We start from the raw sequence: 15,798 nt of genomic DNA, 5'->3' as shown, positions 1-15,798 counted from the left end.
CATTATACAAAATATATAAATTGAGTATTTTCAGCTTGAGGGGGAGAAAAAGAGTTAGACATTAGGTGAATTCATGAAATGTGTATATTGTCTCAAGCTAGTCAACATATTTAGTGATTTATCTCAAAAAATAGCATCAAAACATGGATGATAGTAAGAGTCCTGTTTTGGCTGCAGGACGTTTTGAAGAAGAATTCATCAAAATGCGGATGGAGAGATTACAAGCTTGGTTGACCAGGATGTGTCGTCACCCAGTTGTTTCAGAAAGTGACCTTTTTCAGCAGTTTCTTAGTTTCCGTGATGAAAAGGTAACATGTTTTCTTAAAAAATTTTGGGAATGGATTGGTGGATAAATCTTAATTTTAAAAATGTTAATAGGGAATATTTCTTGTACAAAATGTTTGCCATGAACTCTAATGACTTCTAAACTGTGCTTTATTTAGTTTGTAGTTAGGAAAGTAGTAAAATAGTGAAACTTGATAGTAAGTCATGATCCACAAACTTTTTCAAGTGTATCTGCAGAGATTTCAGAGCTCTTCTCTTTCAAATAGCTGCCTCCTAAGCTTCATTAAACCATTTTCTGTAGCTCTTTAGTATACGGTAGATTGTATGGCTCTTGTGATCATGGAGTTAGGTATGCTTGATCTGCATATCAGCTGTGAAAGAATCAGAACTTTCCAATTTCCTTCCCTCATCAAGACCATGGTGAATACTAGAAAGTGCATCCCTCATACAATCATTCTTATATTTAGGAATGGAAAACAGGTAAAAGGAAGGCAGAAAAAGATGAGATTGTTGGTGTCATGGTATTTTCTACTATGGAACCGGAAGCTCCTGATCTGGATATGATAGAAATGTAAGTTACTGGATTCCCCATCTCTATTACAATAGAACAAAAGTGATGAAAAAAAAGTACTGAAATAAAACAAATGTAACTTTAATCTTAACTAGAATAAATATTTTCACTGTAGCCAAAACCTTTTGCTATTCCTTGTGAGGCTCATTTAAACAGGATGTATACTAGCAAGTAATCCTTTCAAGTGTCATATTATTGATGTTTGTTATTTTCCATATTGAGAGCAAGTTTTGGACTATTGCCAAAAGCATAAATAGATCTCTGTGGGCCACAAGGCACTCCCATCAGTTGGGGTCCCCAGCGATGTAAGAGCTCAGGCCCAGTGGCAGCAATGAAGCACAGATGTGAGAAAGGGAAAAGGAGAATTGCAGTTGCTTTTTACCTAACAGCAGTTGCAGGCCTGAGAACTGAATGAGTGTTTCCCCACTTCCTCAGTCACTCAAACTATCAACTTCCTCCTGCTTGACCTCAGACAATGAGACTCCCTCTCCTCATCTTTGGCCGCCTGAAGGCCTTTTTTTCTTAGGTCTAACATAGCTAGTCTGTGGAAAACATATTTGGCCTTAAACGTAATTAACGTTTATAATAGTCAGTCATAGTTAATGCTTTTGGCTTACATGCTCACTATTCCTAGTCTCCTTTATGGTGAACTCTCTCTGCCGTCATCCATAATTAAATATTTTCTAGTATTAATTTTAAAAATGGATAATGGTGACTAGATTATGTAGAATTTTCAATTTGCACCAATAAACCTGGCACAAGGATGTTGTGCACAACTATAAAGCAAGTAAAGTGAATTTTTCATGGGAAAAAATGGAATAGTGAAAGAGAGCATGCATTCTTCTCACCCATTTCTGAACTTTTGTCCATGCTGAATAATGGCAGCATTGTGACTGCACGGGGCCAAAGATACTAAAGAATGTTCTTTCTGAGCATGTTTTTTCTCTAAGGAGAAGTTTTTAATGATTTGAAATGGATTCTTAATGCTAGTAAACAAATTTATTTATATATAATAGCTTGATTGTATATAATTAAAATTCACCCAGAATTTAAAATTATTTTCAGTAGACAATTATTTGGGAAAAGAAGGGAGAGAGTGTAAAGAGTATAGCCTGCTAGACAACATAGAAATTAAAAGTTGTCCCCTGTCTGTCTATATTATTATTATTATTATTATTATTATTATTATTATTATTATTATTATTATTATTATTATTACATAGTGAACAGAAGTGTGATGCAGTTGGCAGGTTCACTAAATCCATGGATGATGGAGTCAAAGAGTTGCTAACAGTAGGCCATGAACACTGGAAACGTTGTACAGGACGTAAGTGTATTTGCTTTAATTATTTAATTTTCATTAAATGAAAATGTATGCTTCACATGTAAACTTTCAGTGCACTAATCATACATCAAATATAATGGCTTTAAAAAACATATTCACATAAATATTTGCCATATTAACACTTAAAAACTCTAATTTTTGTAAGCTTTTGGGGAAAAGCTGATACTTTTGTTTGTTTATTGAAACTACCATATTTTATCTGGAATTCAAAAGATACAGTTAGAATATATTTTGATCCACATTATATTTTTCTGTCTTGGGTAGTCAAAATTAAGCATTACAAACCTGGTACCAAGAGAGACAGAGGAAACAAGATATGGGAAATGAAATAATAAGGCAGAAGGGAGTGAATGCAGCAAGATTTAAGATCATTTGTCTTTGCCCCAATGGGATGTCCAGAAAGTATCTTGTATTTAGTTATTTACTGAAGATGTTTGCCATTATTCAAATACATTGTAGATGTGTTTTTCTTACAGCATTACCCAAGGAATATCAGAAAATAGGAAAAGCTTTACAGGGTTTGGCACTGGTTTTCAGTACTAGTGGTTATCAAGGTACTTTTCGATTATATTATATATATATATATATATTTCAAAACAGCATTGACCTGTTTTCATTTGAGCCGTCACAAAAAATAGTTTGGGTCTTCTTTTTGTAATTAAATTAGCATGATTCTATTTGTAGGAATCAGGTACAGGTTCAGAAATGTGTTTTAAGCTAATTATTGCTACCAATATATTCTAGTTCAATCATTTAGATATTTCAGTTTATGTTTGTGATTTCTACTTATCAAATAAATGCTATAATAATAAAAATGAATCAGATCACAGCAAATAAATAATTCAGTCATTTCCACATTTTTGGATTTTGGTGCTAATAAACTTGTTCAATAATAAAGGATTGTAGTACTTGTAATCTTTAAAAGGCTATTTATTGCTTATTCCTGAATTACATGTGCTATTAAAAATGTGGCTATTTTATCTCTATATTTAATGGATCCAATGAGAAAAAAAAATGAAAACTACATTCTGGTGTCGCCTTATTTCTGATTAATTTTACTCTTCTTACAGAATTAAGAAATTATTAAATTTATTACAGAAATTATTGAAAGCAAATATTTTCCTTACTGCCCGCATGTTTTATATCTTGACATTTCAACCAGCTTATAAGTAGAAGTTTCTATTAAATATTGACATAAGTTAATGAATATTTAGTCACACAACTTATTGAGCATGGTAATAGAAAATTATCCATGAGCAAATATATCTTAAACTCTATTTTTAAAATTAAATATTGTTACTCGGGATAACAGTTGTAGACTGAATAAAAAAAAACCCTTGCTAAAATACGTCATTACTGTTTTTAGGAGAGTCTGACCTCAATGAAGCAATAACTGAAGCAGGAAAAACGTATGAAGAAATAGCCAGTCTTGTGGCAGAGCAGGTATATTCTGTCTTTTTATAATGGGAAAACTTTCTCTGTACACATAGGGTAGGATACATGCATGCACATGTCTTCAATCACTCCCCAATTTTTGGACTCTTGTCAATTGCCTGGACTAATCCCTCCAGTTTTCTGTTTGCCATTGCTCCTTCCTAGGCTGAAAGAGATGGCTTTGTGCCTAAGGCAGGACTAGAACTCATGTCTCCCACTTTCTAGTCTGATGCCATAATCAGTACACCAAACTAGCTCCTGTATAGGTTAGCATTATGTAAATAGTTTATCATTGTCTTTTCTGCTTATATTTTCATTACTCTGTTGATTACCTTACTTTTTTCAAGTCACACAATAGGCAACAACTGTCACATTAGCAAAACATTTAAAATATAACATGGAAATATTTTAACTTTAAAAGAAAAACAAGTTTCATGTTGTTGTTTTTTTATAAATAATCATTTATGTGGTACTTTCCAGATAAAGTAGACTTGAATTCCTAGAGTTAAGAAGGCTTGATTTAAACATCTGGAGAAAATAAATTTGAGAAAGATTGCAAATTATTTTTAAAAGAATACTATAATATGGAACTCTCCAATGCTTTACACAATTATTTATGTATATCTTGCATCTGCGTTCTCCTTAAAAGTATTTTCTCTATGTTCTGTCATTTTACTTTAACTATGGACTTATTATGACATGGTATTATAGAATTACTAACTGTTCCTTTCTTTATTAGCCAAAGAAGGATCTTCATTTTCTGATGGAGACCAATCATGAATACAAAGGATTTCTTGGTTGCTTTCCAGATATAATAGGTGCCCATAAGGTGAGAGACAATGCAGTATGGGTTTTCTAAAGAGTGAATGCTAGTTATTTTAGTAACAGTAGAAGTTTTAAAGACACTCAGTACAGGGGTGGGTTCCACTTACCTTTACTACCGGTTTGCAGCAGGAGTGCTTACTCTCTTCTGTGCATGTGCAGAAGCTGCTGCGCATGCACAGATCACCCATGATAATGTTGTGGTGGGTCGGCGGAGCATCCCGCCGGTTTTACTACCGGTTCTATAGAACCGGACCGAACTGGGAGCAACCCACCACTGACTCAGTATGAAACCATTAAGTTCAAAATCAGTTTATCAGAAGTATTGTATTAGAATTTATTTATACTGATATTTTTAACGTCATCAGTACTGAAAATGCTATATTTCCTCTTCATTTCTTTTACAAGAAATGGAAACTGGTTGTATTAAACCCATTTAAAAAAAACTTGATCAAATATCAGTATAGAGGGTAATCATCAAATTATAGCATAGACTGCTTTAGTTAATTTTTATGATATGTAATCCATTTTTAACTGCACTGGAATGCCCTAGGATGATTGTTGTGTTCTTTCTTTCGATGGATCCATACATTTCAGAATGATAAAAAGTAACAAAATCATATTATGGCTTTGCATTAGGTATAACCTGGTAATGAAATAAATACCTAGTTGGTCATTTACCAATACCAGAAAAGCCTGTTTAGGCTTTTTTTTTTCTTTTTTAGAAAGAAACATTGTCTCTTGACCAAATCAATCTCATTTTAGTTATTTACTAAGAAAGAACCAGAACAGTTGATATAAAACCTAGCTGGAAACATCAAGATAGGTTGGACGGATAATAGATGTGACATATGTTACACATGCATAGATATGTATAGTTAGTATATAGTATGTTAGATTTTATTTATGGTTGCCTGCCCCATGAATAACATAACTGAAAGATGTTATTGTAGCATTTGAAATAATTTTTTCAATGATAGCTCATGGTATATTTTTCTTAACAGGGAGCAATAGAAAAAGTGAAGGAAAGTGATAAACTGATTGCTACCAGCAAAATTACCCCCCAAGATAAACAAAACATGCTGACACGTGCAAGCGCCATGTCTTATGCATTACAAGGTAAAGTTTCAGCCCAGCTAGCAGCATCACAGCAAAGTCTTCTATGATTCTTGGAGTCTGAACAATTAAAAATAAAGCACAATATAGGCCATGGCCAAAAAAAGGAATACTTGGCCTTGCGCTAAAGTATCTTTTGATTAAATGCCTAAATAATGAATAATTTTTTTAAAATCAGGATATAAAAATGTAACTGGTTTTCATTTACAGCGGAGATGAATCACTTCCACAGTAATCGAATCTATGATTACAATACTGTGATGCGTCTATACCTGGAACAGCAAGCACAATTCTATGAAACGGTAAGCTGCACTGAGTATAATGCTTTTTTTTTTTTTATGTCTGTCAGCTATACAGTTACTTGTTTTTATAAATTCTTTGTGCTCAAATTTTGTTTTGAATGCTTAAAATATTTAAATAGAAAGTTAAGTGAATATTTATGGCTTTATCTATTGTTTCATAAATCACTTGTGAAAATCTTCACTTTAAAAATGTAGATTTGTAATGATTCCCCTTCGTTCCCTTAGAAAATGATACTTGGCACTGATAATCCTTCCTGCATTGCACATTTTGCATGAGACTTTTGCAGCTGGCACTTTCTTTTTGGCTAGGATGCACATTGAATTAAACTTGGCAACTCATTAGCAATTCTTTCATTCGTTTCAGAGAAAGGGGAATGATTAAGATACATGCAGTTATTCTACTTAATTCTCTGTAATTTCACCACCTCCTCTGCCACAGTTACCTTGGAAAATGAAGATACTATTTTTATATTAATCTAATATTCCCATATTTCCTCCTGAACCTCATACCAAGGAGTTTAAATTGCATTTAATCTCTGTCTAGAAGCTACTGCCCATTGTAGATGAATATATTAATATATAAAATATATATAAAGAGACCTGAATACTATTGGTAGCTGGAGATTAATATTTCCATCTGTGCATTGCTGTTAACAATCAGTTTTTTAATCACCTGTTTGCAACGAATTGCCATTTTAGCCAGATCTATTATGTCTTTTTTCATCTTTGAAATAAATTGGACAAATTTTGTTTGCAAGCTGGCTTTGAAGAACATAGTGAAATTTACCCATGTTTTAATTATTATTATTTTGTAAAACAAAGCACATGTCATGGATTTTAGTATCACAATCATTAAGTGTGCTAAAGTGTGCTTCTGAATAATTACATTTTTTGAATTATTGTTTGGACTTATTTGTTTCTCATGTCTATTTCATGCCACAGGAACAAATTATTTAATATTCTTTCTTCCATGATCTTTAAAAGCAGGTCGATGGTGGGGGGATTCTGAGAGCATTCCAGGGTCCTAACTTTTACACTCTTATGTATTTCAGATTGCACAGAAACTGAGGCAGGCTCTCAGTCGCTTTCCTATGATGTAGCTGAAGGCAGATGAAGAACAACAACTCCAAAGTGCTTTTTTGATTATTGATGGGGGAAGTGCAAATAAAGAAGTGGAAGACTTTGCCATCCAAAAAGCCTTTTAAAAAAAAGATAATTAATTTTTAGAAATGAACCTTAAAAAAAGAAGAAAAAATCTTCACATGTTTACTTCGTTAGCCTTAATGCCCTGGATATTTATGATTATTTTGTCATGCTTTTCTTTCCTAGCTGTTATTGAAATGAAGCTGGAAAGTATTGTATTCAATGAGACTAAATTGCCAAATGGTTTGTTTGCCAGATACCAAAAAAAAAGATATATCCAGGAGTGGATAAACATATGGATATCTGGATGGTTTGTTTTGTTTTGTTTTTAGTTTAACTACCCTGCCCATGTTAGGTAAGAGTTTACCATCCTAAACTCTTCAAAAGCAAAATGTGATCAGATCTTAAAAGGATAAGAAAGCCAATATAGGATCTGTAGATACATAATTGTTAAAGTTCTTTCTAGTTTTCAAATAAGTTCTGTGGAAAGGAAATATTCGTCCCATTTCTACTATAGCCATAACATCAATTTTCTGTAATATATATAAATATATATTTATATGGATTACTTAAGGGCTGTTCTTGTACCTCAGATGCCTTCTAAGGCTGCGTTATTTTCATTTCTGGGTTTATATACAGTAAATACAGACATTCTGAACATATGGAAAAACTGTTCCATCCAGTGGTCCAAGCCATACACACTTCTTAACAAATTATCAATTTATGTATTAGGGTTTCCCCCTTTTATATCCCTATATTTAGTGGCACAAACACCCAATCACAATCAATATGATAGGAAATTTTCTAGGCTCATTGCTATATGTTGGGTCCTTCTGTCATAACACAATGAGATCTTATACTGTTTCATCGGAAAAATTAAATCGTTCAGATTTAAAATATAGGTTAGGATTAACAGAACAACAGCTACTTAAGAATGGACTCTGCTTGCAATGTTAGTTTCAATTCATAAGTATCATTTTATATATAGGTTATAGGTCACACAGACCTGAATAGTAGAAAACTGAAGAGATATATTCATAAACAAGTCATTGAGCTAAATGCAGCTTTCTATTTAATTTTGATTGAGAAGTAAAGAACTTGGCTTTCTTATTATCAAGCAAGTGCTACATGCATTCTGAAAGTTTAATTGACTTAATATGGCATTGTCATTCTGTTTCAGTAACTATGAGATCAATAAAGTATTTGAGCCTGCCAAATTAATAGGCCTATCAAACCAAACCACATCAAATTAGAATGTAATCTTGACTCAAATGCTGTTCTTTGTTATGTTTTCAGTGACACTTTTTTCCACAAACTTTTTATTTTTAATTTAGTTGCCTTCTGAAATTCTATAAAATGTTATATATTAGCCACTGAAATAAATGTACAAATTGTAAAGAATGTGTATAAATGTTTTACACCAAATGTAATAAGATCTCATCTTGCATATAGAAACAATTTATAAGTTAATGAAAAGCATATAGTGAACTTAAGGCACTTTTTTCACTGCACCATTTTTTTCAGCATTTGTATCAATCTTTGTAACTGGTTTTCTGGTGATTATTTTTTATGAATCTGGGTTAATCCTGATGACAGAGGTTGCAGATTTAACATTTTTTAAACAGGCAAACTGGGCACAAAAGAGCACAAACAATTGTTTCATTGTGAAAACTATTTGGAATTGGCAGGTCTGTAAGCTTTCTAGCAAATGAAGTCTTGAAATTCATAATAAATATTTATACAGATGAGATGCTTTGCTTTTTTCCCTGTGAGTAATTTACAACTCAATATAAAATCTATTATCTGCAAAAAGTTTTGTCTATATTCAGAATTTATTCATTTTTCATATTAAGGAATGTTCCTTCCAGAAAAATACAGAATAACAGTGTGTATGATATGCTATATTTTTTGCAAGTAAGTAGCAGAGATTTGTCAAGGATTGAGTATTTTCACCTCAATAAAAAGCTAAATATAACTTATTTACATGTCATTTATAGTAAGTATAATAAATGCCTGTTAAATATGAAATTTCTTTATATAGAAATTTTCCCTTCCTCTAGGAGGAAGGGAAAACAAAATTGAGAAATTTCCCAAGATAACTCAGGTAATGGCATACAGTATCAATCACAGTAGGTGTATTTCTCTTTTATTTTCCTTTTGGAATTTGATTTAGAACAGTAATTTTTCATTTCTGAATTCCTCTAATTACTCCACCAAAGTACCTACAGTCACCAAATACCAAATATACTTTTTCCCCAGCAGAAAATTAGGTGTATTGCATTCTCTTGTGATACATTAAACTTATAATAATGCCATTGACAGTTTTCATTGCTATTCTATCTACTTGCCCTCCACAGGACTGGCAGGAAAGGCATGCTGTGGGTCCTGCCTGTAAAATATTTCCATCTGACAGAACCTAAGAAGTGGGCCTTTTCTGCCATGGCAACCACCCTCTGGAACATCATCCTTTCTGAAGTGGTTAGCTCTAACCATTATGGAAAAAAGCTCTCAAAACATATTTTTTCATTAAGCCCGGGGATCCCTGGTAATAAGGAGCCTACCCATTGATTATATTGTATATAAACATCTTTTTTGTTTTATGCTTGTTTATGGTTTTAATGGGTTTGCAAAATATTTGATTTTTGGTTTTATTGTATGCCATGCAGACTCACTTTAGGCGAGATACAAATTTGACAAATAAATAGAAATTTATGAAATCCTCATCAGAAAATGCATGGTGGTAATATTTATTACTGAGTAGCCTGTAGTTTCATTTTACTGACTGGCACCCCCATGAAAAAAATATCTATGCACTCCTAACCTAACCACTACTAAAATGCTGAGTGGATCCTCTACTTACGTCCTGTCAGCCACTTACATGTCATTAGCACTATCCAATACTCAGCTCTCTCCAGTGTGGACCAAAACAAGATTGTAGAGCAGAGCATCTTCCCCAAAAACTATGGCACAGAAGCCCAAGTTTTGTTCCTCATGACCCACAAACTAGCCTGCCTCCATGTTCTTTGGGAAACATTACTTAACCTGTCTCCTTCATGGATTACTGCCTTGTGGTGGTGAAGGGGCTTGCGTAGCTCAATGAAGCTATGAGCTATGCCATGCAGGGCCACCCAAGACAGACAGGTCTTAGCAGAGAGCTCTGATAAAATGTGATCCACTGGAGAAGGAATTGGCAACCCACTCCAGTATCTTTGCCATGAAAACCCCATGGACAGTACCAAAAGGCAAAAAGATATGACGCTGGAAGATGAGCCCCTCAAGTCGGAAGGTGTCAAGTATGCTATTGGGGAAGAGCAGAGGGCTAGTACTAGTAGCGCCAGAAAAAGTGAAGCGACTGGGCCAAAGCCGAAAGGACGCTCAGCTGTGGATGAATCTGGTGGTGAAAGGAAAGTCCGATGCTGTAAAGATCTATTCTCCATAAGAACCTGGAATGTAAGATCCATGAATCAAGGCAAGCTGGATGTGATCAAACAAGAGATGACAAGACTGAACATCGACATCTTGGGAATCTGAATTAAAATGGGTAGGAATGGGTGAATTTAATTCAGATGACTACTGTGGGCAAGAATCCCTCAGAAGAAATGGAGTAGCTTTCATAGTCAATAAGAGAGTAGGAAAAGCAATCCCCAAAATGACAGAATAATCTCAGTTTGAATTCAAGGCAAACCATTCAATATCACAGTAGTCCAAGTCTATGCCCCAACCACTGGTGCTGAAGAGGATGAAATTGATTGCTTCTATGAAGCCCTACAGCACCTTATATAATTAACACCAAAAAATGATGTCCTTATCATCATGAGGGATTGGAATGTTAAAGTAGGAAGCCAAAAGATAACTGGAATAACAGGCAAGTTTGGCCTCGGAGTACAAAATGAAGCAGGCACAGGCTGATAGAATTTTGTCAAGAGAATACGATAGTCATAGCAAACACTCCAACAACCCAAGAGACAACTCTACACATGGACATCACCAGATGGTCAACACAGAAATCAGATTGATTATGTGCTCTGCAGCCAAAGATGGAGAAGCTCTATATGGTCAGTAAAAACAAGACCAGGAGCTGACTGTGGCTCAGATCATGAGCTACTCGTTACAAAATTGAGGCTTAAATTGAAGAAAGTCACCCTGCCCTGATCAACCCAGTCAGAGTCCAAATCCCCCCGGATCTGAGCGATTTTGTCATACAGGTATTGTCCGAAATCCTCCGCCCTGCCTTCCAGGGGATCCTCCCGCACTCCCGGATGGAGCAGAGAGCGGGTCACCCTAAACAGGGCGGCCGGACGATTCCCTGATGATGCAATAGAGGCGGAAAAGTAATTAAACTTTGCCGTCTTTATCGCCACTAGGTAGGCCTTAATATGCGACCTTACCAGTGTTCGATCAGATTCAGCGAGACTGGCCCTCCAACTACTCTCCAGACTTCTTTTCCGGCGCTTCATTTCCCTCAGCTCCTCAGTAAACCAAGGAGCTGCGCGGGATCGGCACCGGGTCAGAGGCCGCAAAGGCACGACTCGGTCCAAGGCCCCACCAGCCGCCCAATCCCAGGCGGCTACCAGGTCCTCAGCCGAGTCATGTGCTAGATCCTCAGGAAATGGCCCAAGTTTCATCTGGAACCTATCAGGATCCATCAGGCGCCTGGGGCGGACCCATCTTATTGGCTCCGCCTCCCTGCAGCGGGGTGTAGCGGTTCTGAATATCACTATGATATGTATTTAGTAGCGGTTGAAAAACACAAACAAATGTTATATTTGTACTCTACCTCTACACAGAGTACTGTATCTTATGTTCTGGTTGTAATTAGTTATTAATTTAAACTGGTTGTATGAATATGTCTAACTCCTGATGCTCACTTTTTAGCTTGTAAACATGAGAATCTATGTTGTTTAAGGATTCCAGCAAAGGAAGCATTTCCTTATCACCAGAATAAGTCACATTTTACAAGCGTTCTTTTAAAAAAGTTAAAGGTAGTTCCTACCACATGATAGATACTGCCTCTCTGATAAAGCTTGTATGTTAAAGTTAGAACAGTTTTACTGTATTCAAAACAAAGATTCCTTCTTTTAATTCAGATGGAATACTGAAAGTGCTCTTCATACTGTCACATTGTGCGTGACTCTGTGTGTGTGTATAGCTTTATCCAGTTGCCCTGACTGTACCCCATTAAAGGATTACACGGTCATAAAAAGGGAGATACACAGACACACACTCATATTGAATTTTAAATTAACCATATTATGAACTTTTTTTTGTCATACTCTTTATGCTTGATTTCTGAAAAGAAACAGCATCTTATGCCCTTCAAAAAAAAACAAAAACCTCCAAGGCATATGTTAACTCAGCACAAATAATAAAGTACTAATGAAATGTTCTAGGGATATCTTATTTATTATTTACCATCAAATTTAGACACCATCCAAGTGGCTCTGGCCAGTTTACAAATGTTTCCATAAAAGCCATGTAGAAGAGACATAAAAGCACAATTAAAATAGAGGGACAGAGTAAAAACAGTTTAAAAAGTAAGTTAAAAGTTGGAGGAAGTGCCCTCAGCCACCAACCATTCCCAGGGTTGTCTGCTACTCTTCAATTCCCATGCCAATGGGCAGAAGACCAAAATGTGGGGGCCAACTAACCTTTGGAGACAAGGTGGAGACGGCAGCAGAGAAAACTCGCTTCCTAGATCCTGCCAGTTAAAAGTCTTTAACCAATAGGTATGTAACCAATAGGCTACATACCTTTCCTGCCATGCCTTATCATACTGTGTGGAACAGGCTGATGTAATTGGGACATAATTGATATGTAATCAAACCCCATGCCATGAAAGGCTTTAAAAGCGATAGCCAACACCTTGAATAGGACCCAGAAGCAAATCGGTACTCAATGCAACTCGCATAGCAGACATGTTACATGCACAGTTCTTGAAGTTCCTCAAACATATGCACCCACATTCTGCACCAGCTGCAGCTTACTCTTAGGCTATCTCCATCTAGAGTGCATTGCAATAGTCCATGTGGGAGATGACCAGGGCACGAGTGACTGAGAGAAGGGCCTCCTGATCTAGGAAGGAATGCAACTGGCACACAACACAAATTGAGCAAAGGCTTTCCTAACCATGACTGCCACCTGCTCCTTGAGCAGGAGTCACGAGTTTAGCAGGGCTCCCAGATTGAGCACTGGGTCCATCTGGGCCAGTGCAATCCAATCCAAAGATGGTACATCCCCAGATAGAGATGAGCCCCCACCCATAGCCACTATGTCTTACCAGGGTTCAGTCCCCAGCCAAACTCCCAGAGCCTCCAGACATCACAAAAGAACATCCACAACATAAAAAATATTTACTAATTTTTCATGCAAGTGTAGAGTTCCATTAGCATGGAAACCTACATGCTTTTGTTTCTATAAAATAATTTGCTCTGAGTACCAGCACAATAATGTAATAAAATAGCTCATTGTGACCATTGTAGGAGGAGAGAGAAACTGTACTGGTCTGCTGAGTGTCAGGGTATGTAGATTTAATAGTTGTAAACTGACTATTTACAGCTATAGTCAGTTGTACTATAGCTGACAACTATAGTAGTAAGCGGAGGCAACTGGAAGCTGATGCAATGGGAATGAGGCAGCAGGGTTCCTGCCACTTTAAGAAGCTGGGTAAGAAGCTGCCTGTATAAGGGAAGCCATTAGAGGGCGTCTCCCTTCTCATGTTCTCTCTCCTTGTGTATCTCATTGCTCTCCTTGTGTCAGTAGCTGTATGATAAGGTATTTACCACGTATAAGTCTGTATATATTTAGCTGTAGATAAAACCACTGTTAATTATCTAAAGGCTCTGTGTGCTGTGTTTTGCTCTTGGGTTTATCTCATAATACTAGTCACGCTGCCTAAACACTGACAGTGTCAGTGTGCATGCTGTCAATTCGCAAAGTGACAAACACACCTGTTCTTCTCTCACAATACATTCTAGTGTACAAAGAGAATTTTAGTCTATTTCAGTAGAATCATAACATTGGAAGGGCACAACCTCCTGCTCAGTATTAGAATAAAAATTAAAGCATTCCAGGCAGATGGCTGTTCAGCCTTTCCTTGAATATATTAATTAAAGAAAGCCTATCGCTTCTCTGGATAGTTGGTTCCACTATTGAACTGCTCTTATAGATACAACCAAAATTCATTAATCCAAGTTCTGTACTCTGGAATATGAAAGAACAAATCCTGACATTCTATGAGATATACTTTCATGTACTTAACAATTTAGTATCATATCAGCTCCACCTGGATATCATAACTAACTTAGTAATAAGCATGTAATGTTCGACTTGCCAAGATTTCTTCTTGAGGAATTTATGCTCCATCTCTATGCCTAGGTACTGACCAACCAAAGTTGAAAGTAACAGCCCATGTTCATAAATCTGAGGTTCATTAAACACCTACAGGTGAAACTCGAAAAATTAGAATATTGTGCAAAAGTTCATTTATTTCAGTAATGCAACTTAAAAGGTGAAACTAATATATGAGATAGACTCATTACATGCAAAGCGAGATAGTTCAAGCCTTGTCATAATTTTGATGATTATGGCTTACAGCTCATGAAAACCCTAAATTCACAATCTCAGAAAATTAGAATATTACATGAAATCAAGAAAGCAAGGATTGTACATAGAACAATATCGGACCTCTGAAAAGTATAAGCATGCATATGTACTCAGTACTTGGTTTGGTCCCCTTTTGCATCAATTACTGCCTCAATGCGGCATGGCATGGGTGCTATCAGCCTGTGGCACTGCTGAGGTGTCATGGAAGACCAGGATGCTTCAATAGCGCCCTTCAGCTCTTCGGCATTGTTCAGTCTCATGTCTCTCATCTTTCTCTTGGCAATGCCCAATAGATTCTCTATGGGGTTCAGGTCAGGCGAGTTTGCTGGCCAATCAAGCACAGTAATCCCATGGTCATTGAACCAGGTTTTGGTACTTTTGGCAGTGTGGGCAGGTGCCAAGTCCTGCTGGAAAATGAAGTCAGCATCCCCATAAAGCTCATCTGCAGAAGGAAGCATGAAGTGCTCCAAAATCTCCTGGTAGACGGCTGCGTTGACCCTGGACTTAATGAAGCACAGTGGACCAACACCAGCAGATGATATGGCTCCCCAAATCAACACAGACTGTGGAAACTTCACATTGGATTTCAAGCATCTTGCAGTGTGTGCATCTCCATTCTTCCTCCAGACTCTGGGTCCTTGGTTTCCAAATGAGATGCAAAAGTTGCTCTCATCAAAAAAGAGAACTTTGGATCACTGATCAACAGACCAGTTTTTTTTTTTCTTTAGCCCAGGTAAGACGCTTCTGACGTTTGTTGTACAGGAGCGGCTTGACAAGAGGAATATGACATTTGAAGCCCATGTCCAGGATCCGTCTGTGTGTGGTGGCTCTTAATGCACTGATTCCAGCCTCAGTCCACTCCTTGTGAAAGTCCCCAACACTTTTGAATGGCCTTTTCCTGACAATCCTCTCCAGGCTGCGGTCATCCCTGCTGCTTGTGCACCTTTTTCTTCCACACTTTTCCCTTCCACATAACTTTCTATTAATGTGCTTTGATACAGCACTTTGGGAACATCCAACTTCTTTTGCAATTACCTTTTGAGGCTTTCCCTCCTTATGGAGGGTGTCAATGATGGTTTTCTGCACAACTGTCAGGTCAGCAGTCTTTCCCATAATTGTGATTCCTACTGAACCAGACTGAGAGACCATTTAAAGGCTCACGAACCCTTTGCAGGTGT

At 36.5% G+C, this 15,798-nt stretch overlaps 1 protein-coding gene across 1 annotated transcript in view; it reads left to right on the top strand.

The window, feature by feature from the left end:
* SNX9 (sorting nexin 9) overlaps positions 1-8,763 on the top strand; it is a 37,038-nt gene extending 28,275 nt beyond the window's left edge. Inside the window, exons 10-18 of the mRNA XM_070932632.1 lie at positions 178-308; positions 753-856; positions 2,080-2,183; positions 2,678-2,755; positions 3,568-3,644; positions 4,375-4,464; positions 5,462-5,576; positions 5,784-5,875; positions 6,928-8,763. Of these exons, the coding sequence (XP_070788733.1) occupies positions 178-308; positions 753-856; positions 2,080-2,183; positions 2,678-2,755; positions 3,568-3,644; positions 4,375-4,464; positions 5,462-5,576; positions 5,784-5,875; positions 6,928-6,975 (839 nt within the window). The 3' untranslated portion in view covers positions 6,976-8,763. The remainder of the gene's footprint in view (positions 1-177; positions 309-752; positions 857-2,079; positions 2,184-2,677; positions 2,756-3,567; positions 3,645-4,374; positions 4,465-5,461; positions 5,577-5,783; positions 5,876-6,927) is intronic.
* The last annotated feature ends 7,035 nt before the right edge of the window (positions 8,764-15,798 follow it).

Source organism: Pituophis catenifer, unplaced genomic scaffold (genome assembly GCF_029215685.1).
Source record: "Pituophis catenifer annectens isolate HBS135680 unplaced genomic scaffold, rPitCat1.0.hap2 SCAF_1, whole genome shotgun sequence".
Lineage (NCBI taxonomy): Eukaryota > Metazoa > Chordata > Lepidosauria > Squamata > Colubridae > Pituophis > Pituophis catenifer.
This window is presented reverse-complemented; position numbering and strand designations above follow the sequence as displayed.